Raw genomic sequence first — 23,200 nt, 5'->3', positions numbered from 1 at the left:
GGAGTGGAAACTCGAATTTGGGTGTCTAAAGGGAAGCTAACTATCCTGATCAATTGGCCTAACACGCGTATGCGTGTATCAATTCTAATATAGCTAACAAAGTGCTTTATTTGGTCATTATTGATTTTATGTTAAATTAATTTGTTAGTCATTTGATACTTCGAAATTTCTTTGGTGATTTAATACTTTCCTAAAATACTATAATCATAATATTTTTTATGATTAACATTTTATTACTATAATTAACTTAATATACCTAATTACTATAGTCTAAAATATCAATAATATCGACGAAATATCGAGAGTATTATCATTTTTTCCGGTCAATGATATTTTGGAACGTATCCATACACATATCGTATAAATATCAATAATATCGAAAAATATCGATGTCGATAATATCTCTCACACTTCAACAATATTTGGCCAAAATATCACTATAATATCGATAATTTCAAGATGATGAAGACAATGAAAATTTTGAAGAGTTATTTACACTAACACCTCATAAGGTTTCTTGTGTTTTCACAAAATCCCCTCATCTAAAAAATTACACGAACACCCCCTGAGATTTCAGTTTGTTTTCACGAAACCCCTTTTCGTTGATTATTTGTCCAAAAATTGATGATTTCATTTTAAAAAAACTTATGCAAATGACAAAATTAACCTCAATGAAGTATATGTAATCTAATCTCAAAGGCCAACTTTGTCATTTGGAGAAATTTTTTTATATAAAATTATCAATCTTTGGATGAAAAATCAATGAAAATGAGTTTTGTGAAAATAATTTAAAACCTCAGTGGGTGTTCTTTTAATTTCTAAAACCTCAAGGATTTTGTGAAAAAACCGAAAACCTTAGGAGGTGTTAGTATAAATAACTCAAATTTGAACTTTATAAAAACTCTATGTGGTACTAAGTCACTTATGTATCCTACCATGCAATGTATAAAGTGTAAAATATTATAGTAAATCGTTATAAATAAATGATTATGGTGTGTTTAATATTCTTTAATTAATTACTACATATTTTATACACTCACAATGTTTGTCAACTCGCTATATAATCAACTTAAATCAATTAAACCCATCATGCAATGCATTTCCTTCTTCTTCTTCTTCTTCTTTTTTGGTGATAAAGTAATAGATAATTGAATAAATAAACATCCTCCAAAGTTTGAAGAAATTTTTTCAAGTTTTTCTTACAATTTATGTGGTTTTTATTCAATTTTTATTGATATTGATAATATTCTAATATTTTCATCAAATTTTACGTGTTTTTGGACTATTGATATTTTAGACCTTGATAATTACTAGATATTCCGCACAAGGGGGATACCACAGTAGAAAAGTAGGTAAAACTCTTCCCTTCCTCCCCCTCCTTTCCCAAATTCAATTTCACTAAAAGACAATCTTGAGACAACCCATTCCCCCCTTCCTAGTGAATGACAAAAAATGACTACATATTCCATTGAACAGAATCTGGTGGCCAGGGAACTTAATTATGGCTAATATTGTGACATGTGGAATCTGTGCATATGAGCCGAGGCAAACTTTGTAATGTCTGCTGCTTATGTTATGTTATGTTATGATATCCTTCCACAACAATACAACACATTCAACCAAAAAACAAAGTCCTTTTTGAGTTTTGACTTAGTGCAAAGTCTCTGAAGATAAAATAATAAGAAGAACGCATCTGGATATACGTGGCCTCTTTTCCATTATATATATTTGGCTGCAAGAGTAATAAGAATATACCTTTTCCCAGATAAAAAGCATCCATCTGCTGCCTTTTTGTTTGTGCTAATGTTTTCATCCAGATTGAAAATTATAATATATATCATCTTTGTGTGGTCCTTGGGAAACCAAATGAGTCGTAAATAAATAGAATACATTGCTTATAGCCAAGGGGGAAGAATGAACAGACGAAATCCAGGAGAAATAAGAAAAATGAGAAGAAGAAGAAATGTCACAAAAGGGCCTAATTCAAACAAGCCTATCCGGATTAGATTGAGATGTGGCTGAAACTAGGCGACCATTTTCCCCAAAGTATATAGCAAAATACTCTCTTTAAGTTGCCTCAACTTATATATACATATATCAATTGCGAAAGATAGTCCAATCAACAAGTCCTTCAATATCTTTTGAAAAAAAAAAAAAAAAAAACAACAAGTTCTTCAATCTTTGCACAACATCATGATGCTACAAAAATATAAATATGTGTAGCACTCAACTTTTATTATATGTACCCTTTTTATTCTATATGCACTGATTTAATATAGCATCCTCAAGGTTTTGCAGTTACATGAACGCCATTGCCAACCGATTGAGCTTGGGTTGCCAGACAGATTGCAGCAAGCATATCGATCGATCTCGGCTTCTTCCTCTCTTTCATGGTGGTATCAGATATTGATGGGAGATGATGATTGCATTTCACAAAAAATTTCTCCTTTAAGATAAGATAGAGCCTGAAAATAAATAGAGAGAGAGAGAGAGAGAGAGAGAGAGAGAGAGAGAGAGAGAGAGAGAGAGAGAGAGAAAACAAAAAACATAAATTTATCAGCAACTGCCTGCAAGTGCAACTCTCTTGGGTAGCAAAATTAAGTTTAACAATTAATGAGATCGATGGAGTTGTTACCTCGCTCGTGCAAGGTCTCAAATCTGGACAAGGCATTGTGCACTGAAAGGCGGTGCACATGACTCTAAACATTTCATGCATGTCTACATCCTCCCAGTCTTCATCTAGTAATTCATGGAATGCTCTCTTCATCAACAGTGGACGGGCCTATCATATACATACACACACATATATATATATATATATATATATATGTATCATATTCATCCACTGTTATTATTTAATTAGGCATTAGGTTTAGAACAACTAACCCAGTCAAGCAGAGTTTTGTCGTCCTGTGGCACGCTTGTTTTGCAAAACAGCCTCAAAAGCAAGACACCGTAGGATAGGATGTCGGATTTTACTAGAGCAATTGATTCGAGGTCTAAATAATCCCGAAGTGAACACCTACCAATTGCAAACATTAATATATAAATAACAAGTAAAACATGATCATGCATGGGTTAATTATAATAATTAAGAAGCTATATGCGTACTTTTTGTTGTTGATTGGCTTTGTTAATTGCTTCAGATGAAGCCAGGTAGCTCGACCGAAACCAGAGATCTGTTCAAACAATTAACAATAGTAATTAGTGAAGAAAAAGAATAACACACAATTAATTAGTTTGAAACTAATTTGGAGATTAATTTTAATTTTAATTTCACCAGTGGGCGTAAATCACGTCTGAGAAAAATGTTGCTGATGAGTAATTGGCCGTGAACAACAGGACCCTGAGGACTTTCTTCATGCATATATCGAAGCCCTCGAGCAATTTCTATAGCTATCTTGAGTTTATCTTGAAATGTCAATTTCAAATGTTTTCCTCTAGAGCCGTAGAGGTTTGTGTCTAATGAGCCTCTTTTTGTTGAGGGAAAGACGAGAATAGTAGTATTTTCACTCTGATAGTAACCAGCCAAGCTGAGTATATTTTTGTGGTGCATAGACAAGGCTGCTTTCTTTTCTGCTTCAAGAACGTCCCTGCTCCAGCTCCTGCTCGAATCCGACGTGCTGTATCTCTTCACCATTACTTGGTAGCCATAAACAGGCAGCAAACCCTCGTAAGCCAAATACTCACTCTTCTCATCCCCCAGAATTATCCTTGTCCTGAACCCAAACGTCATCTCTTCCACCATCTCCCAGCTCAGCTCCAATGGCACTCCCAGCACAAAATCAGCCTCGCAGAATTTTCTTGATGAAGCATTGCAGTTTTGCAGAGAAGGCCCTTTTGAGAGTGCCTCAACTATCACCTTTTGATCACTTTCTTCGTGTGCCTCAGTCGACATAGTTGGCTTGGCTTTTGAGGATCTTTTTTCTTTCTTTCTATCTTCTCCAACTTGCTTGAGCTTCCGAGATATTACAAAAATGGCTTCCACAGCATCACTCAGCAGTACGCACTAGAGACACATTTGCAGTTATATATATAATATAGCGAGTAGGTTTTTTAGTTATTATACAACAAGGACAGACGTGATTAACTATTCCTTGGTCGGACCGATGATTGCATGAGTTGTCTTTTTGCTTCTTTGATTACTCGGTGTTGCCGGGCCGGGCGGCTTTTAATTTCATGTATTATTAATTTCGTATAGCAAGCTTGCACATGAGTTCAATTTCTCTTTCCGTACATTACAGTAATTTAGAATATCGCTTTGTTCAAAAAAGAGAAAGTATTTTCAGTTCTGATTAAGCTTTCGAATTAGATTAAAAATAGACATGGATGAACAAACATAACGTTTTTGGCATATATATATTATTCTAATAAATGGGAAAAACCTTTCAATATTCAAAACACAGCTTACTATAAATGTACTTGAATATTGGCGTTAGATTGGGGAATATATATAGCATCATGAGATCCATTTTTAAAGAGTATTTAAATATTTATAATATACACTCACCAATATATATATATATATATATATATATATAATATACATAGACCGAGAGAGATCACAGACAGAAAAGGAAAGAAATATGAATACTAGACAGATATTTGGTTAGGACATATATATTTTTGTTTTCTTAATTAATATTGAGTCGAAATGAAATCTTGTACACAGAGGATGATGTATTAATTGATGACTAATTTAGCGGCAGAGTGGTGGAATCTGTACGCCCGTGGGTGCAATTTTGGCATTGTAACATTCAGTGGTAAGGGCCGTGTCCTTCACAGCGCCGCCCAGGTAGGAGAAGTTAATGTCGGCCATCTCAATCCCGTCGCAGGGGTTTGAAGAACTGCATTGTAAGGAGACGGCAATATTTCTGGACGAGGTTCCCCTGATGTTTCTGAAATGAACGTTGCTGATCTTCCACTTTGATGGGGGCCCACCAGCTGGTCCAGTTCCAGCCTTCGGCTTCTGCTTTCCGTAGTTTTGATCAATCACAATTGGAATTTGAACCTGATCCATGACAATGTTTTCGTAGGTGATATCGCTTGCTTCTCCTGCACTTTCCGCAGCCCAGGTCTTGATTCTGGCACCATTGGTGGTGTTTCTCAATGTGCAGTTGCTCACATGGATCTGGCTCACGCTCTTGTCGTCTTTGCGCTTCCCAAGGCTTCCCACACTGCATTACAAAAACAAAATAGTAAATTTGGCTTACACTCTTCAAATTCAACTTACCTGCAACCTTTTTCTTTTTGTTTCTATAAATAATACCCAATTTTTATAAATTAAAAATAAAATAAAAAATCCTCATGAACGATCTTAATTAAGGATTATTGCATGCATGCATGAAGTGATTACCTGATGCCATGTCCTGGGCCACAAGTGACGTTGTTGACAAGGATGTCGTTCGAGCCCTGGCCGATGGAAACACAGTCATCACCGGTTCCGATAACGCTATTAATGACTTTGACATTAGTTGAAGTGCTTATGTGCACGCCATCTGTGTTAGGGCTATCCCCTGGAGCAGTAATGTGGACGTTGTTCATCGTCAAGTTGGTGCAGCCAAAGATGTGTGCGTGGAAGAACTTGCTGTTCAAGGAAGTGATCCTCTCGACCAGGGTGTTGTTCACATGGTTGAACTTAAGAGACTGCAACAAACAAGAATCAAATAATTAATTAAATGGCCACATAACATAAACACGACAGCGTGCTCTTCTATTAGTTAAGTATGCTTACAGATGGGGCTTGAGCGCAGTTGGACTTGTCCTGGCAGCCATTGCTTTTCCATGTACTCTCACCTTGACCGTCGAAAGTGCCTTCACCGGTGACTATCAAACCGTCAATCATCTCAAATGTAAACCATTCTGGAGACGCGTATAGACTGAGATCGGTGCTGGCTTTCACATGTCCCTCAACTTCAACTAGGATTGGCTCCTTTGAGCTGGTGCATGGCCCTTGAAATATCACAGGCCCTGTCATAAATGTCCCTTTGGGAATCAAAACCGTTGCTGGACCGGAGTAGTTTCCTCTACATGCAGCTACCCATGTCTTGATGAATGCCTGCATGCATGCGTAGACACAATTAATTAATACACTTTCATTGAAGAATAATTAATAGGAGAACAAAACATGCATGCATGATTTTGATGGAAACTCACCGATGCAGTGTCGTCGCTAGGGCTTTCACCAGGGCCGGCTTCACCTGGGCCTGCTTCCTCTTCTGAAGAGTCCACCTTCTCATCATCACCTGGCAGCGACGGTAAATCGAGCTTGACACCAAGCTTGACACCAGCTGCGGTGCTCTTACCTCCTTGCATCTGGTCTTCAGTCTTAGCACCGAAGGTTGTGACATCAAATACTTTCCTATTGATTACTGCAACGCTACGACGGGCACTAGCCTTGAAAAGATGTCCACGGGATACGCCATCGGCCACGCAAGAAAGCAAAGCTAAGCCAAGAAGAATAATAGCCTTGGCTGATGATCTCCTTGCAATGGCCATATTTCCCATAGACATCTTTCTATGTACAGATTTTGTAATATTTTTTTAGAACTTTTTTTTATCTGTTTACTGAATTGAACAATTGGGCATTTGCCTTCATATATCCATTTTGGGGATCTATTCTTAGAAGCTCCAACAGGAAAACTATCTAAAAATTGTGATCCTAGTCTTTTCTGTTCAATACTAGTTCTATGTTTAGTGATATGTCCCCAATTTTAGCCATGCAACCTCTCTAAAAAAAGCATTAACACCCACCTTTTGTTCATCATCTTCTGCTGCACCACTTATTAAAAGGCAAAAACAGTCCTATACCGTCGGATGCGGGACCCATATTGCATATCAGTCATGGCCCACAAAGTAAAACAATTCTGGTTTTGTCACAAGCCCGCCCAAAGCTGACCTAAAATCTTTTGGGCTGGGTCCAGAAACATTCACTCACGAGCACAACTAATTGGGCTTTTGTCTTTTCTTTTTTATTATTATTATTTTTTCCAATTTCTTACGGAAAAACCAGAAACCAGTCGGGATATTTTCGGGGTATGTCAATTACACAATTTTGAAGTATTTTGCTCCGATTATATCCATTGAATTTGTGTCTCAACTCCAATGAACACATACTAGGCTTTAAATTGGTGATTATGGAAGTAGTTTGCGAAGTCCAAGTTCCAGTCCGACTGAGAAAATCTGCCGCAAGAGCCTGGATCCTAGAGCAGAGCACTCTCTCTGACTCTCTGAGTCTATGAGCCTCTGAGCCTCTGAGCTTGGCTTGGCCGCTGCCATAGTTTTAACAAAAGAGTAGGCTTTTCCCTCTTTCTCACTTTTGATTTCATTTATTCTTTTCAATAATATTAATATTAGAAATTTATTTAGAAGAAGAAGAAGAAGAAGATGATGATGGAGGCACTGGAATTTGTAATGGCCGTGGAATTCTGGAGAATGGCGGTGCTCTGGACATTCTGTCTCCTCCTCTCTTACTGGAAGCTCATTGCTTCAAATTCTTGTCCTTCCAAACCACCACCTTCACCTTCAGCATTTGGACATAGGCCTCTCTGCATTATCACTGGTGTATGTATGCTTTCTTCACTTCTTCTTCTTCAATTTCATTCATTGCTTTATGTAATGTTATTCAATATTAATACTTATCCAGGCAACGTCTGGATTGGGTGCCGCTGCTGCCCATGCTCTCTCCGCCCATGATTTCTTCGTGGTTCTTGGTAAGCATATTCCTGTTTGTTTTCACTCATCAATCAGTCCTGATGATAGAAAATTGTCATTTCTTTGCAATAATGTTGTCAAATATATGCTAATAAACAACTTCTTTCTCACTTTATAAGAATTAATTAAGATGCATATTCCTCTCTGCAGTTGGACGCTCATCCCACTTGTTAGCAAAGGTAGGTACCCTATATCTCCTCTTCTTTATAGCTTATTCTTTATTGGGTCGGTGTGGGTGAACCGTAAAACTTGCTTCAAATCGTTTCCTGATATTAATTGTTTGTGTCATAGACGATGATGGACATCAAAACTCAGAATAAGAATGCACATCTCAAAGCATTTCAGGTTGATCTCGCATCGTTCGACTCAATTCTCCAGTTCAAAGCCTCCCTACAGAAGTGGCTTTCTGACTCAGAGATGCACTCTTCCATCCAACTCCTTATAAACAATGCCGGGATACTCGCAACTTCTTCCAGACTCACTTGTCAAGGCTACGATCAGTAATAACTATATTTTTCTTTTTATCTATGTACTGCTATAAGAATTTTTTCTCCCTTCCATTAGTTAACATTTCAATATGGCACTTGGCACTACATCCAGGTTTCCTTCTCATGCATTGCTTACTAATGATTTCACATTTTTCTTTTCTTTCCTTCCTTCCAGGATGATGGCTACAAATTACTTAGGTGCATTCTCTCTGACCAAACTATTATTACCACTTCTCAGAAACAGTCCAATTCCTTCCCGTATAGTGAATGTAACTTCCTTCACACACCGAAGTGGTAAGAATCTTTCCGATATGTGTACTGAGAGTTTTTTAATTCGTATTACTTTGTTGGATTATACATCCATAAAACCTTAGTTACATCACTATGTTTGTCAGGATAGTTTTGTGCATGACTCCTAGATCATGTCTGGCAAATGATATTTGCCCAATTTTAATGAACTTTATAATACAGGGCAGGATATGCTGAATGAGAGTCCTTATCCTATCATTTCTGGATATGGACCAATTTGACTAGACCTTGGATGAAAAATGGCTTTCAAGTTTTCTACTCTTGTTGAACTACTTTACCTTAAGATGCTTAAAAAGTTATAAAATGTAAATTTATTACTGATTCTTCCCCTCCCCCGTCTCTTCAGTATTGAATGTCCAGGTTAATAAGGACATTGTATCTGGGAAGTGCTTCGGCAGATCAAAACGGTACCCATATGCTCATGTCTATGAGTATTCCAAACGTAAGCTCTGATTACCATACGAGTTACCCTAGAAAATCTGCTCTTTCTATTCTAATTTGAACATGCCCCTTTTGTTGATAGTATTCCTGCTGCTCTTCTCCTATGAGCTTCACCGGCAACTTGGCTTGATGGATATCTCTCATCAGGTCTCTGTCATGTATGTGCTTTATAACCTTTCTTCCATTTTTTTCTTTCTTGAAAGATTTATGCAGAATTGTTAATAGCGAAAATTACCAATTAGTGCATTTCTATCTCCGATTACAATCATTAGACATTGAATCTTAATTTTTCTGGGATTCATGCATTAGATACTAGGTTTTGAAACTTCATTTTAATCATGATTAGTTTTATTTTGAAGTGCTGTGGATCCTGGATTTGTGGAAACCAACATCATGCGAGAAGTTCCCTCATGCCTATCCAGTCTGGCTTTCATAGTTCTAAAACTTCTGGGCCTGTTGCAGTCACCTGAAATTGGGGTTAGCTCCATTCTTGATGCAGCACTCGCCCCACCAGTAAGATTTCCTCATTCTAACTATATGCAGCTTGCTCATGTGAATGTGAATGCCACTGATTGTTGGTCCTATGTGTGTTGCAAACTTAATCAGAGTTTTGTGTCAAACCATCTCAATAGCTAGCTTAACACCAATTCATGTCATTGCCAGTGCTCTAGTACTGCTTCCAATTGTGTGTTGTTGTCTTATGCAATGAATATTAAGATATGGGGCATATTATTTTTGAATAGCTCAGCTCCAAAGAAGAATTTTAAGGTAAACAAAGCAATGTTCTGTTCAAGTTCATAGGTATTGTATCTCTTTTAGTAATACAAAGCAATTGAACTGTAACAAAGCTGGGACGAGCCATGTTCATATGTGTGGTGTTGATGGGGTAATTTGGTTCAAGTTGTTTAAAATAAAAATAATGTCAACTTTTACTGTTATTTATTCCTAAAGTTTCTAACATGAGAGTCACCATCTTGGAGATGCTGTCAAACATAGCCTGGGTTGTTTAGACTGATCCTCTGAACAAACCATGTCTTTTGAACTTGAAAATTCCCCTCTTAATATATTTATAACCAGAAATCTGGTGGTTTGAGTGGTGATATCCTTGATTTGAGTTTAACAAGTGTATCGGTATGAATTCTTCTTGCGTGTCATAGAAGCATAATGCTTGCATCAATATGCCCTGCATTAAATGTGAATGCATATTTAGTCGCTTGAAATGGATGGAGTTTTTCAGTGAGATGTAACAATTCAGAACACCGAAAGGTTTGTAATCTGAGGAGCAATTGCGCGTTAATTTCAGGAAACATCTGGCGTATACTATTTTGGTGGAAATGGTGGGACCGTGAACTCCTCTGTGCTTTCATACGATGCCAAACTTGCCAAGGAACTTTGGAATGCATCGAGTGATCTATTTTTAGAGTCAGAGCTTGCTTCCAAGGAAACCATTTCTGTATCAAATGGTATATCATAGGTAGAATTGCGTGCATATAAACGGACAGAGGCATGTGACTCTTTTTAACGGTAAATTAGATGAAATTGGTCGTTGAAAAAAGATTAGGAGTCAAATCGAAAATTAGTTACAACTCCATCCACAATCATCAACAATCATGACACGTGTACAAGATATCTGTGTACATAATTTATCCAGGCGTTTTCAACTTTAGATATTCTTATTTGGGATCTGAGATGTGGATGAGAACTTCCAGACCAATTTGGGTTGTGGATAAGGTTAGTATCAATTACCAGTCCACCAAACTAAAAGTCAGACATCAATTTGTTGGATGAACATGATTCATAATATTCATAATTAAATGTTTGATACTCTAAAAACAATGGGTGTTGAATTATGTGTCTAATACTTGATGTTCTAAACCATTTGTAGTATATAAGTCCTAAAAACCATTTATGGCAAATTTAAAAACGAGAAAAACCCAAATAAAGTTATGTAAGTCCAAAAAACCAGCGACCAGTGGGGCTTTGATGGTTTATATAAAAAATAAAAAAAATAAAAAAGTCCAAAAAACCAGAAACCAGTTAATGGTTTATGCTTTATAGCCGTGGTCGGTGGACCCTTCAACTGCGCATTGTGGAAGGACGTACGATAGCTCATATTCATATCAGAAACAGGTGGATATAAACCATAGTTTTAGTCGGTCAGTGGACCTTATATTCGACGTTAAATATGATTTAGACCAATTGATGAAGATAGTAAATTATGACTTGTAAAAAGAAATAAACTAAAACCAAAAGGAATCCGATGCAATGGTATGGTATATGCGTATGAGATAAGGACCCATATAGAGGACAACATATAAAAGGCATGTGTTTTTCAATTGCGCGAACTTGTCCTTCACGAGAAGAACTTTTTTGTAACGGGATGTCACCGTGGCGGCGATATTCAAAATCTATATATTGTCATATTGCAAAATTAAAATATATAATAATAAATAATTGGCTTAGAATATCTCGTTCGTCAGATCCACTCATCCCCTACAGTATAGACCAGTGTAGTGTAGTAGTGGCTTACCTCGGAGCTACCACGTCACACAATTATTCACACCAAAACTTCGCTCCTTCTCTTTCTATTTATATCTCATCAAGACTTTTCGAAACAGAGTGAGACTAGCAGAGAAGAAGAAGAAGAAGAGTTCCTCCTCCTCCTCCTCTTGTTGTTTGTAACATTGATTTTTTTGATTGAATAATGGCGAACCGTCCTAAGCTAACTCGAGCTTTAAGCGTTAGGGAGCGAGTCGAGGACACTCTCGATGCGCACCGCAACGAACTCGTTGCCCTTCTCTCCAGGTTCGCTCATCAAACAAACCTTTTCTTTCTTTCTTTTTTCTCTTAATTAATTATTCTTTCGTCTTCTATTGTTTTCAGCTCTGTTTGTTTCCCGAGAAAATCTGAGATGCACTATGTATGTTGTTAGATGACTGAGTTTCGTTTTATGTTTGGTTTGAAGGTATGTGGATCAGGGAAAAAGCATATTGCAACCTCATGACCTGCTCGATGAGCTCGACAAAGTCATCAGCGGTGATGAAGCCAAACAGAAGCTCAAAGATGGTCCTTTTAGCGAAGTCCTTAAATCAACACAGGTGTATTTTCTATCCCGACCTGGTTTTTCTAATTCATATTATTTCCTCACGGAAACTCGGTATTGCTAAAAATAAAAACATTTCCAAGTAGTTCTCGTGCACTGTTTATTGATTTCCATGTGATCTGTCAGTAATTGGACATAGGATCAGTTAGTATAACATAACTAAATCCTTTTTCGCCATTCTATGAACCAACTCCTCCTCTGTGATGACGGTGGGAATAAAATCTTTTCACCATCAATTTTCCTAAACAACTGAAGCTATGGAAATTCAATTCCTTCTACAATTGATCTTTTTGGGGTACATAAATAAAAGATGCAATATTGCATTGGCCAACCCAACTCATTTTGTCTAGTATTCCAACTTTTGCTAGTACTTGCTGACTCTCCAATGAAATAGGACAGATTATCGAGAACTGAATGAAAATAGTTTCCAATACTACTTGTTTTACCTTTGGAAATTTTGGATTTGGATGGGGGTTCCACATGGAAGGTTATTGTTATCAAAAATGAATTTTTTGTTTGTGGAGGTTGGGCAATTTTCTTATTTCTTTCCGCACTCCCTGTTTGGTTTTTAAAATGTAAAATTATCTTTCCATGAATAAAAGGTGTATATTATGGTGTCAGGAAGCTATTGTTCTGCCTCCATATGTGGCCATAGCAGTTCGTCCAAGACCAGGTGTTTGGGAATACGTTCGTGTTAATGTGTATGAGCTCAGTGTGGAAGAATTGACTGTTTCTGAATATCTTTGCTTTAAAGAAGAACTTGTCGATGGGAAGTAAGTAAACTTTGTCTTCTGTGAAATATTTATCTTCTTTGACAAGTAAGATTTGTATGAACTTATAAAGCTACGAGTTTTTCTCGATAACATAATTTTCTATGTACATGTATCAGGTCTAATAACAAATTTGTACTTGAGCTCGACTTTGAGCCATTTAATGCTTCTTTTCCTCGTCCAACCCGGTCTTCATCCATTGGCAATGGTGTTCAATTCCTCAATCGCCACCTTTCTTCTGTTATGTTCCGTAACAAAGATTCGTTGGAGCCATTACTTGATTTCCTTCGAGCACACAAATATAAAGGGCATGTAAGTTTGCTGAACAAGGATTTTTTTTTTAAATGATTTTTGTTTTTATTGTCTATATGCTACTGTGACCTTTATTTACTTTGATCTTTTTGTCTATATGGTATGAGTTAGTCCTTTTAATTTCATCCTGATAAAGGATTTATAACTTTCTCTAAATATTAAACACCTGGAATATTCAAACTAGTTGGTGTTTTTGTATGAGGGCTTTCTTGAGATAGTTAACTTAATTTTAAAAAATTGTGTAGGCGTTGATGTTGAATGATCGGATACAGAGCATTCCCAAGCTTCAGTCAGTTTTGGGGAAGGCTGAGGATTATCTTTCTAAGCTTCCACCCGAGACACACTATTCTGAGTTTGAATATGTGTAAGCTTACATACCAGATACACTTGCACACACAAATCAATACCTATGTTCTCTCTGCCAGACTACAACTGCCTCATAGAATTAATAACTGAAATGGAGATGTACTTTAGAACAGTATAGTTGCAATTCCTGATATCTTATGCCTTTTGATTTCCTGTTACTTTTATGTAGATTACAAGGAATGGGTTTCGAGCGAGGATGGGGAGATAATGCAGTACATGTATTGGAGATGATGCATCTTCTCTTAGATATCCTTCAGGCTCCTGATCCTTCTATATTGGAGACATTTCTTGGGAGAGTACCAATGGTGTTTAATGTTGTCATTTTGTCTCCACATGGATACTTTGGACAAGCAAATGTTTTAGGCCTACCCGACACTGGCGGGCAGGTATTATTTGTCGTCTTTTTTTTTTTTTTTGTTTCCCCTTTAAATGACTAACAGGCTCCATGATACTTGTTGTTTATCCTTGCATTACCTCTTCATACCTATACTCTGGGTACAGTGTAATCTTTTATGATGAGCTTTTAGATGTTAGCTATCAATGCAACATAAGAATTGAGAATTTACATAATGTATATGCAGATTGTCTATATACTGGACCAAGTGCGCGCCCTTGAAAATGAAATGCTGCATAGAATTCAGAGGCAAGGATTAGATATTGCTCCAAGGATCCTTATTGTAAGTGTCTTTATCCTTATTGTAGGAATCCTTATGGTAGATTTTGTGTGCACAAGTTCACGCATTTTTCACTGGTCGTTCAAGGTGACCAGGCTAATACCTGATTCAAAAGGAACTACATGCAACCAGAGGCTGGAAAGAGTCAGTGGAACAGAGCACACCCATATTTTAAGAGTTCCTTTTAGATCAGAGAAAGGAATTCTTCGTAAGTGGATCTCAAGGTTTGATGTATGGCCTTATTTGGAGACCTTTGCTGAGGTAAAATTCGGATAATGCGTCAAGCTTTAATTACTCTTATCATTGAAAATAGTGCTTTAAATCTGACACAGTATATATGGGAATTATTCTTTATATTTTGATTGAACTGATAATGCGTCATAAATCTACACCTTGAAGAAAGGGCACTTTCTATATATGTCATTTCAGAGATCCCTGATTTCCACCGTTGTCAGTTCTCTTACAAGTAGTAAATCTGCAAAGTTATGCTTTCTGCGATTTCATCATCTTAAATGGATAAGTTTTCTCTGTCCATCCGCATCACTGTTGCAGACTCGTAGCTTTGGTAACCCTTCCTCTGATGTCACTGATGCCATTATCTCATGTCACTTCCTTGATTCTGAAAGTACACATGACTTTATTCACTCATTGCATATTCAGAATTATATAGAACTATTCACTCATTCATGCTTTTTCAGTTTTTGATGTCTAATGTCGTCATTGTTTTGCATTTGATCAGGATGCTGCTAGTGAACTTACTGCTGAGTTACAGGGATATCCAGATTTTATAATTGGGAATTATAGTGATGGGAATCTTGTTGCATCTTTGTTGGCTTACAAAATGGGAGTTACACAGGTTCGATATTTTTGCAGCTGTAAAGTTTATCCTATTATCTAACAAGAATGTTATCTGAAGTTTTGATATGTACAGTGCACAATTGCGCATGCATTGGAGAAAACAAAATATCCAGAATCAGATATATATTGGAAGAAGTTCGAGGATAAATACCATTTCTCATCTCAGTTCACGGCTGACCTTATAGCCATGAATAATGCAGATTTTATAATCACCAGCACATACCAAGAGATTGCAGGAACGTAAGTCTTCCAACTCAGTTGTGTTCAGTTTAATCTGGCATTATCCATGTCGGTTTAGACTGCTTTGGTTTTCTTAATACAAAAAAGCAACCTACCTCATTACTTAATCATCAATGGTGGTTTTGACAATTGGAGTTGTCATTGCTTCTCCAAATACATCCTCAATTCTTTGTTTCAGTGATGTTAATTTCCTTCTTTGCTTAAGGTTTTCTTTATCTGTTCTTTCAGGAAGAATACTGTTGGTCAGTATGAGAGCCACAGCTCTTTCACTCTTCCGGGCCAGTACCGAGTTGTTCATGGAATAGATGTGTTTGATCCAAAGTTCAATATCGTGTCTCCTGGAGCAGATATGGCCATTTATTTCCCTTACTCTGAAAAGACAAAGAGACTTACGTCCCTACATGGTTCCATAGAAGAGTTGCTGTATGATCCTGTCCAGAATGATGTGCACATGTGAGTTCCTTCATGGTATATCAAATGTGACAATACAAGTATTTTGTGGCAGTCACTTGATAATGTGATATTTCTTCTTTCTTGGCTCAGTGGCACACTAGATGATCGTTCAAAGCCCTTATTGTTCTCAATGGCAAGGCTGGACCGGGTGAAAAACATATCTGGGTTGGTCGAGTGCTATGCTAAGAATCCCAAACTGAGGGATCTGGTAAACCTCGTCGTGGTTGCTGGTTACATTGATGTGAAGAAGTCAAAAGATAGAGAAGAGATTGAAGAGATTGAGAAGATGCATGGTCTTCTAAAGGAGTACAAATTAAATGGTCAATTTCGATGGATTTCAGCCCAAAATAATCGAGCACGTAATGGTGAGCTATATCGTTACATAGCAGATACACGAGGTGCTTTTGTTCAGGTACATTATATATAGGCGCCAGTCAATTTGTTTCATAGAGAACTCCTGGGGCAATCTAATTTACTTTTTTTGGTGTTTGAAATCGCAGCCTGCATTGTACGAAGCTTTTGGACTGACAGTTGTGGAGGCCATGACTTGTGGCCTTCCAACATTTGCCACTTGCCATGGTGGCCCTGCCGAGATTATTGAGCACGGTAAATCAGGATTTCATATTGATCCTTATCACCCTGAGCAGGCTGGTGCCCTTATGGCAGATTTCTTTGAACGTTGTAAGGAGGATCCAAGCTATTGGAGTACATTCTCAGATGCAGGCCTTAAAAGAATTTATGAAAGGTTAGTATCTTTTATACACTTGTGTGGTGGGATAGCATTAGTACTTGTTTAAAAACGTGTTTTATGAATTCTGGCGGGACCTTTGTAACATTGCAGGTACACATGGAAGATTTATTCAGAAAGGCTAATGACATTGGCTGGTGTTTATGGTTTCTGGAAGTATGTGTCAAAGCTAGAAAGGCGTGAGACCAGACGATATCTCGAGATGTTCTACATTCTGAAGTTCCGTGATTTGGTGAGTAGTTAGTATTATTGTTATTGTTACGTGAATGACAATTTTTGGTTGAGATCAAATGAATTCTCTTCATAAAATTCATTATGCTTGAATTGTTGTTTCAGGCAAGTTCTGTTCCTCCAGCAAGTGATGAGTGATGCGTGGTGATGATTGACATCAAAAGCTTCAATTGCTGAGCTGTTGAAGCCATAACTCAGTGACTCTGATTCACAAGGTAATGGTTGTACAGATAAAATAAAGTTACGCTTTGTGTTGTGTATGTATATGTAATAAAATTGAACTGGATCCAAGCTCTTCTGCTGCGGCATTGTAATATCATATCTATGCTCCGAATAAAATTACAATAAAATAAAGCTCTTGTGAACGGATTGATATATGCCTGCCAAAACAAATTGTCATGGGTTACGAATTTGTTCAAAAAACGAAAATCTTATAATTGGACAACAATATATGTTAACAAGATAACACAATATCATATCATATGAACGTTTTTGCAGGACACCACGTATAATGAAACCGAAAATGGACACTGTTTTATTTGCGTCCAGGGGTTACTGGGCTCTACACCAAAAGAGCCTGTGTTCAAATATTATATCAAAGAGTATATTTTATGCTCTGCTCCAATCCAAGCCAATCCATTCCAATCATACCTTAGTTGGGGAATGTCTTTTAGTCCCTTCCTTGTAACTTATTATTGCCACGTGATCTCTCTGTCTCTCTCTCTTTGCCAGAAACAGAAAGACTAGGCCTAAGCCACTTTCTCGCGCTTTACACTCTCTTCTTCTGACACCTGACATCGCTGACAAGCCTGCCTGCATGCATATAACCAGCTTTTTTGACCCATATCACATGCTACTACACAAAATCTTCTTCCTTCCATGTATTTTCACCCTCATTTTCAACGGTCACCCTCATTTTCAACGGTCAATTACTCTCTCTCTCTCTCTCTCTCTCTCTCTCTCTCGTTAACCACCAAAGTACCAACCAACAGTAACTATAATATTTAAGAGAGATTTACTATTATACTTAATATATGGGCTTAAATTATAAAAATATCTTATATGAAATGAACTTTAAAAACACACCCAAAGTTCATTTACAACATAACAAAGATGCTTTAAGAATAAATTGCAAAATTACCATTAATTTTTTAAAACAAGTCCAACCCCAAAATCTCATAAAAATACCCAAAACACTCAATAGGGCAGCAAAGTAATTTAATAATTAATATTAAATTCAATAAGGCCAGTTGTCATTTTTTGATTTTTTTCGGATTTGTTTATAGAAATTCAATAGTGTAGAGTTTATTTATAATATTAGTGATAAGAATGAGTATACCACTAAATATCTCAATATTTAATCTTTTGTTATATTATCCACGGCCACCCATTCTCCTTGTTCTTAATAATGTTGTTCTTGCTTGTTTCTAGTGATGTGGTTTGAATCTAGGACCATTGTTGTTAGATAGCTTTCTTTAGGTTTCTTGTATTTATTTTGGTCCTTGGGCAGAACGTCCCACGATTTCCATATTTGAATACCAAACCACACTAAGTTATTGCTAGTTAAACACTAGGGGACAAATGTAGACGAACAAGCTAAGCTAACAAATTAGAGTAAAGTTGAAAACTTAAAAAGCATCTCCAATCTTAGAGCCCATAAACTTTTACAAATAAACACCGTTTCTGGCACGAAACTTTCTCTTGCACCAGAGGAAACAACAATATTTATATGAACCAAGCCAAGACCTACTACTTGATCTAGACCTTGACCATTGTGTTGTGCTTCGCAGTTTGGGAGAGCTCTTAATCTCGACCCTATCACCACGTGCACTTTGCATCCATAACTAAAAAGAAGAGCTTACTTTACTAATATTTAAAACAAACCCAAAACACCTGACAAGTTGGAGAATCTCTCAAGAAGAAAACTAGCTTGGGTCTTTAGCTACATCTGCCCAAATGAGTGCGCAAGATAAGCTAGTGTCCCTACTAGGGGTGCGTTAATGTATGTGGCTGGCTCTGACTGCTCATAATCTGACCGTTGATCTGGGAACCTGTCATGCTGGTCGGGCCCACCAATCACTGCACCCACCAGGATGTTGGGGTTTGGGGACTGGGACCTCATCACACTGAACCCAGAAGAGCACTGGATCTTGGCTGGGTGTGCGGCAATGGACGGCAGGGATGAGCCCCTGTGGTGAATCCTTTGTGGGTACCTTGGGCCATACCCCACCATGTAGGACATCTTCAAGGGATTGTCTCCTAGTAGGTAATCCACCTGATAAAACATTCATAACAAAATTAAAAAGAGATTAATTAAGACATAGATACTTGCTTAGCTGGTTTGTTGTTCAAGTATCCTTTAATTAGCAAAAGAGGAATGTCTTTAAAATGAAATGTGTTTGTGGGACACTGACCTGTCTTTTGGCAATAGCTCGGAGCCTCTTAGGGGTGATGGCAGTTCCACCACAATTGACCACCTGGCGGGCAGTGGTTAAGTATTTGGCGTAGCTTAAGAGCAGAAATGAGGTGGAGGTCACATATTGCATGTTGCTATCATTCATTTTGAAAAGAAGACCACCTGCAACAAAAACCAAGACCAAAATTAGCCGTTACAAACAGGACCACTCTCTAGTCTTTTAAGAGAGAGAGAGAGAGAGAGAGAGAGAGAGAGAGAGAGAGAGGGAAAAAAACAATACCTGGGGTGTATTGGGCTGAAGAGTAAGAGGCTCCTGGTATGATTGAACAGATAAAACTATCTGCATGACCTTTGTAGTCATGGAGGGATCTGACCCTTTGGATGAGGAATGCCTGTAAAATCAAAGGGCGCATTATAGATCAAAAGACTGAGGAACATAAAAGATAAAGCCAGCTGCAAAAACAAGTTTTTTTATTATAGAAATGGGACCTTGGAAAGAAGAATTCTTGCACCAACATGCTTATTATCCCATCCAAATGTGTTATCAAACTCGGCGGCTCCAAGGATCTGGCCATTAGCTTGAATGTAGTTGAGATAGGTTGGATTTTTGGTGGCCTTTTGCAGCCAAGCAGCAGCCCACAGTAGCTCATCCTAACATTATCAGGAGACAAAAAAGATGACACCTTTAGGTTTAGCCACCCTCTAGAAAGTAGAAAGAACAATATAATTTGGGTATTGGAAAATTAACGGAAAAGTATACCTGATAACCAGAGTAATCACAATAGAAGGGGCACACATATTTCTTCAATCCAGTGCTGTAGGCTCCTCTGTGCTTATCAGCAAACTCAAACACCTGGACCCAGAAGCAAACATGATCTCAGTTTTTGGGGAACTTTGGAAGAACAGTAGAGAAAGACCCACCCTGTTTCTTATTTCTTTTGGGGTTAAAGTTTCAAGTTTGGTTTAGCTTCACATATTTACTTACGCTGATAGCCCTCCTGGCCAAAAGTTTGGAGTAAGTACGGTCACTTCTTCTGAAGACCAATGATGCAGCTGCAAGGGCAGCAGCAGTTTCAGCTGCTACTTCAGAACCAGGGGTGTTTTGGTCAATCTTGAAAACACTTCTTGGGGTATCCATGTCTTCTGGTCTCTCCCAACAAGCATGGTCCTTGTTAGCATCACCAACCTACCAAGTAACACCCAAAATCAACTTTAGCGTTCATGTTCTTATCCCCCAATAAATTTTGTTAATTTCTGATAGAACCAAAAAAAAAAAACAATAGGGAACAAAATGCCTGTTCTCTAAAAGAAAGAATAGACACAAGAAATATGAAGAATGCAGAGCAAAAACCTGAACATAGATGGTGCCTGGGTGGGCAGTTGCTTTGAGCAGGTAATCAGTAGCCCAACGAATGGCTTCCTTGGCATTCTGCAACTCACCCTTCATCAACCCACCAAACTCAATAACACTCCATGAAAGCATGGTGGTGGTAAAAGCCATGGGAAACCCAAACTTCACATTGTCCCCTGCATCATAGTACCCTCCAACCAAATCAACCTGCATTTGAGAGCACCACATAGAATACAAATGAGGAAAATCCCAGTTGAGAAAGAAAACCAAAACAAAGAAAGACAGAAAGAAAAAAGGTGGGTTTTTGCATACATGCAGGGCTGAGCCATCTGAAAGACCAGAATCTCTCCTCCAAGAAATCCTCTGGTTAGAAGGAAGCTTCCCTGACCTCTGGCCTTCAAAGAAGAGGATGGACTTAGTGAGAGCATCTCTGTAGTTGTGACTGGCAAAGCGAGGATGGCGATGGCGTTGGATTGGGTTGTGGTAGTGCCCAGGAAAGGCATTGGCATTGCAGAGCAGCTGAGTGGTAAAGCAAGAGAGGAGGAGAAATACAAGTGGGAAAGAGAAACCAAACAGAGCCATTTTGGCTGCCCCAAGTAAAAAGGTAATAATACAATACCCAACCAACAAACCAACTGCCAACCTATGGAACTGGAAGCCGCAGTGGAAGAAGCAGACACCTCCCTCCCTTTGTATTTATAAACTGCTAGCTAGCTGGGTCTCTCTTTAACGTGCTAGGTCATAATCATAATTAACTCCACATCCTCCAATAATGGCTTTGGCTTTTGTTAATTAAGATTTAAATTATCCTTTTGCAAATGAGGCATATTTGTCACTGTTTTGGTTCACTCACTGTGTAAGGTAATGTGCATGTCCCTTCTGATATTCTGGAATGCGTCTGCCTCCATTAACAATACTGGTCCCATCCCATGGGGGGGCCTTAATCTCATTTGCAAAAGAAAGCTCAAATAATATTTTTGGTGTTTCACTTATTTATCAGGAAATTACAGATAGTTTAAAATAATAATAACAAAAGGCAAATTTAATGCCTTGGAGATTACTGGTCACGGGCTTTTAATCTGTAGAAAAATTTGATAAAATAATAAGTTGGTTTTTGAACCCTTGTTTGATTGTTATGGTTACAACTGAACTGGAGTAAGCTCCAATTGCTTTGGAACTGAGCTTAGAGGAACTGTTGCCCATACTGTATGACACACACAGTCAAAAACTAGTGTCAGAGAAAGGTGATGAACACGCATAAAGATGGGCTCGAATTCGACATTTGAACTGAAATAATATGCTGTCGGAGAAAAGTAGTGAGCCTAAACGTGGGTTTTGCTTCCGCTGCAGATGTTTGAGTTGTGAGATTGAATTCACCCATCACAAAATGGTCAACAAAGACCCATTCATAAGTACCAATGCTTGTGATGGAGCTCATGAATCAAGAAATATGGATAAGAGACCAAAAAAACACCTCAACTTCTGGTTCTAAGCCACCACCGACCTGACCTTATGGATTTTGCACAAAATTAACAGCAGCATTTGATAACTTGGACAAAGTTAGAAGAAGCTCTCTAAACAGCCTCATCTCTAGTCAGGATCAGGATGAGCAAAAGATAATATCATGATGAATCCCTACTTACTTTGAAGCATGTGCTGTGAAAAAGTTTTCTTTCTTCCTATGACCACCAGGGCCATGTTGAGAAGATTACTTGTTTTTTTTATTTTCTAATGATCGGTCTGTTTTGTGTTTGCATATGCGATACAGCATCATATTACATGGTGGGGTATTTTGAGCCTTTTTTATGTATATATATATATATATAATTACAAGAGGACCCCAAAAGCCAAAGCATGTTACCCACCATACACATTCTTGAGTAAGTTTTGTTATAACTTATACGTACAATACAAGGGGCCAGACAACAAAAGGTAGCAGCCAGAAGAAAAAAAAGGAAATGGAACACACAATGAAGATTGAAGAGTTTTGGATAAGAGCATTTACACTGGAACCACCGAAGTTCTAGATTCGATTTTCTTTTTCCCAATATCACTTGTATTTATAAAAATATAATAAGGGGAATTAATAATAATGAAAATGGATGATATGATGCGTTCAATTATGGAGCTAGCTTCTGGTGAGAAACCGATTGCCCAGATTTGACCCCTGTAGACTGCAGATGGATCCAGTCCAGTGTAGAGAGAAACTTTAGAGAGAGAGAGAGAGCATGTTTGTGAAAATGGCTTATTCGGATCATGATCATGTGCTCCTCTGGTACAGTGGAACCCTCCCACATGGCTAAAGCATGCATTCATGTTCATCTTCTTCCTCTGCCTCTCTGTAAAACAAGACAAGTTATATATAGACAGTAACGAATCAATTCAACATGAACTAAAAAGCTGACACCCTGACACCATATTCATTTTCTTTCCTGCTTTCCTTTTTAGAATGCAATCAACTAAATAAATTAGCTCGACTTCAAAATTCAATGGATGGGGGTCGAGTCGACTGGACTTGTCCATTTCAATGTGCAATCTGTGCTCTCTTCTTCATTTCTAATCCTTAAAATAAATGCCATGCCTTTCAACTATATTCTACCTCTGCTCTGCATTCATCACATTTGGATAATGAACATACTTTGTTATTGAAGGAGGAAAAGGAAAAGAGACTCCTCTGGTGGGGTCCCACCGTCCCAAGCTCATGGCATGACAATTGACATGGTACCT

General features: G+C 37.8%; 5 protein-coding genes across 7 annotated transcripts; 2 read left to right on the top strand and 3 right to left on the bottom strand.

Annotated features, from left to right (window-relative positions):
• Window positions 1-2,859: 2,859 nt before the first annotated feature.
• LOC117638692 (probable receptor-like protein kinase At1g80640) lies at window positions 2,860-3,898 on the bottom strand. Its single transcript, XM_034373785.1, has 3 exons — window positions 3,281-3,898; window positions 3,112-3,179; window positions 2,860-3,022 (listed from the first exon to the last, which is right to left on the bottom strand). The coding sequence occupies exons 1-3, from the start codon at window positions 3,896-3,898 to the stop codon at window positions 2,860-2,862; spliced, it is 849 nt and encodes a 282-aa protein (XP_034229676.1).
• A 673-nt stretch (window positions 3,899-4,571) lies between these two features.
• Window positions 4,572-6,576, bottom strand: LOC117636940 (exopolygalacturonase-like). Its single transcript, XM_034371668.1, has 4 exons — window positions 6,157-6,576; window positions 5,735-6,058; window positions 5,357-5,646; window positions 4,572-5,177 (listed from the first exon to the last, which is right to left on the bottom strand). The coding sequence occupies exons 1-4, from the start codon at window positions 6,511-6,513 to the stop codon at window positions 4,700-4,702; spliced, it is 1,449 nt and encodes a 482-aa protein (XP_034227559.1). The 5' UTR covers window positions 6,514-6,576; the 3' UTR covers window positions 4,572-4,699.
• Window positions 6,577-7,014: 438 nt separating this feature from the next.
• LOC117636941 (dehydrogenase/reductase SDR family member on chromosome X-like) lies at window positions 7,015-10,719 on the top strand. Of its 2 annotated transcripts, none has more exons than XM_034371670.1 (10): window positions 7,015-7,293; window positions 7,372-7,563; window positions 7,646-7,712; window positions 7,864-7,892; window positions 8,005-8,213; window positions 8,377-8,495; window positions 8,857-8,952; window positions 9,034-9,109; window positions 9,311-9,464; window positions 10,255-10,719. In XM_034371670.1, the coding sequence occupies exons 2-10, from the start codon at window positions 7,387-7,389 to the stop codon at window positions 10,423-10,425; spliced, it is 1,098 nt and encodes a 365-aa protein (XP_034227561.1). In that variant the 5' UTR covers window positions 7,015-7,293; window positions 7,372-7,386; the 3' UTR covers window positions 10,426-10,719. The 2 variants fall into 2 exon arrangements, with proteins under 2 accessions (XP_034227561.1, XP_034227560.1); XM_034371669.1 differs by having other exon boundaries at window positions 7,016-7,293; window positions 7,369-7,563.
• A 701-nt stretch (window positions 10,720-11,420) lies between these two features.
• Window positions 11,421-17,081, top strand: LOC117636939 (sucrose synthase 3). 2 transcript variants are annotated; one of them, XM_034371666.1, is made up of 15 exons: window positions 11,421-11,756; window positions 11,917-12,049; window positions 12,676-12,827; window positions 12,944-13,136; window positions 13,382-13,500; window positions 13,672-13,888; window positions 14,084-14,179; window positions 14,264-14,437; window positions 14,916-15,032; window positions 15,108-15,274; window positions 15,503-15,727; window positions 15,818-16,139; window positions 16,228-16,472; window positions 16,569-16,707; window positions 16,812-17,081. In XM_034371666.1, exons 1-15 carry the CDS (start codon window positions 11,656-11,658, stop codon window positions 16,842-16,844), a joined length of 2,433 nt encoding a protein of 810 aa, XP_034227557.1. In that variant the 5' UTR covers window positions 11,421-11,655; the 3' UTR covers window positions 16,845-17,081. The 2 variants fall into 2 exon arrangements, with proteins under 2 accessions (XP_034227557.1, XP_034227558.1); XM_034371667.1 differs by lacking the exons at window positions 13,382-13,500; window positions 13,672-13,888 and having other exon boundaries at window positions 11,553-11,756.
• Window positions 17,082-18,308: 1,227 nt separating this feature from the next.
• LOC117638782 (endoglucanase 17) lies at window positions 18,309-21,175 on the bottom strand. The gene is given in 9 exon segments (XM_034373897.1): window positions 18,309-18,705; window positions 18,708-18,981; window positions 19,121-19,284; window positions 19,403-19,514; window positions 19,612-19,773; window positions 19,883-19,975; window positions 20,108-20,308; window positions 20,474-20,680; window positions 20,786-21,175. Coding segments are annotated over 9 exon segments (1,557 nt in total). The 5' UTR covers window positions 21,056-21,175; the 3' UTR covers window positions 18,309-18,631.
• Between the last annotated feature and the right edge of the window lie 2,025 nt (window positions 21,176-23,200).

Source organism: Prunus dulcis, chromosome 8 (assembly GCF_902201215.1).
Source record: "Prunus dulcis chromosome 8, ALMONDv2, whole genome shotgun sequence".
In the NCBI taxonomy this organism is placed as follows: Eukaryota; Viridiplantae; Streptophyta; class Magnoliopsida; order Rosales; family Rosaceae; genus Prunus; species Prunus dulcis.
This window is presented reverse-complemented; position numbering and strand designations above follow the sequence as displayed.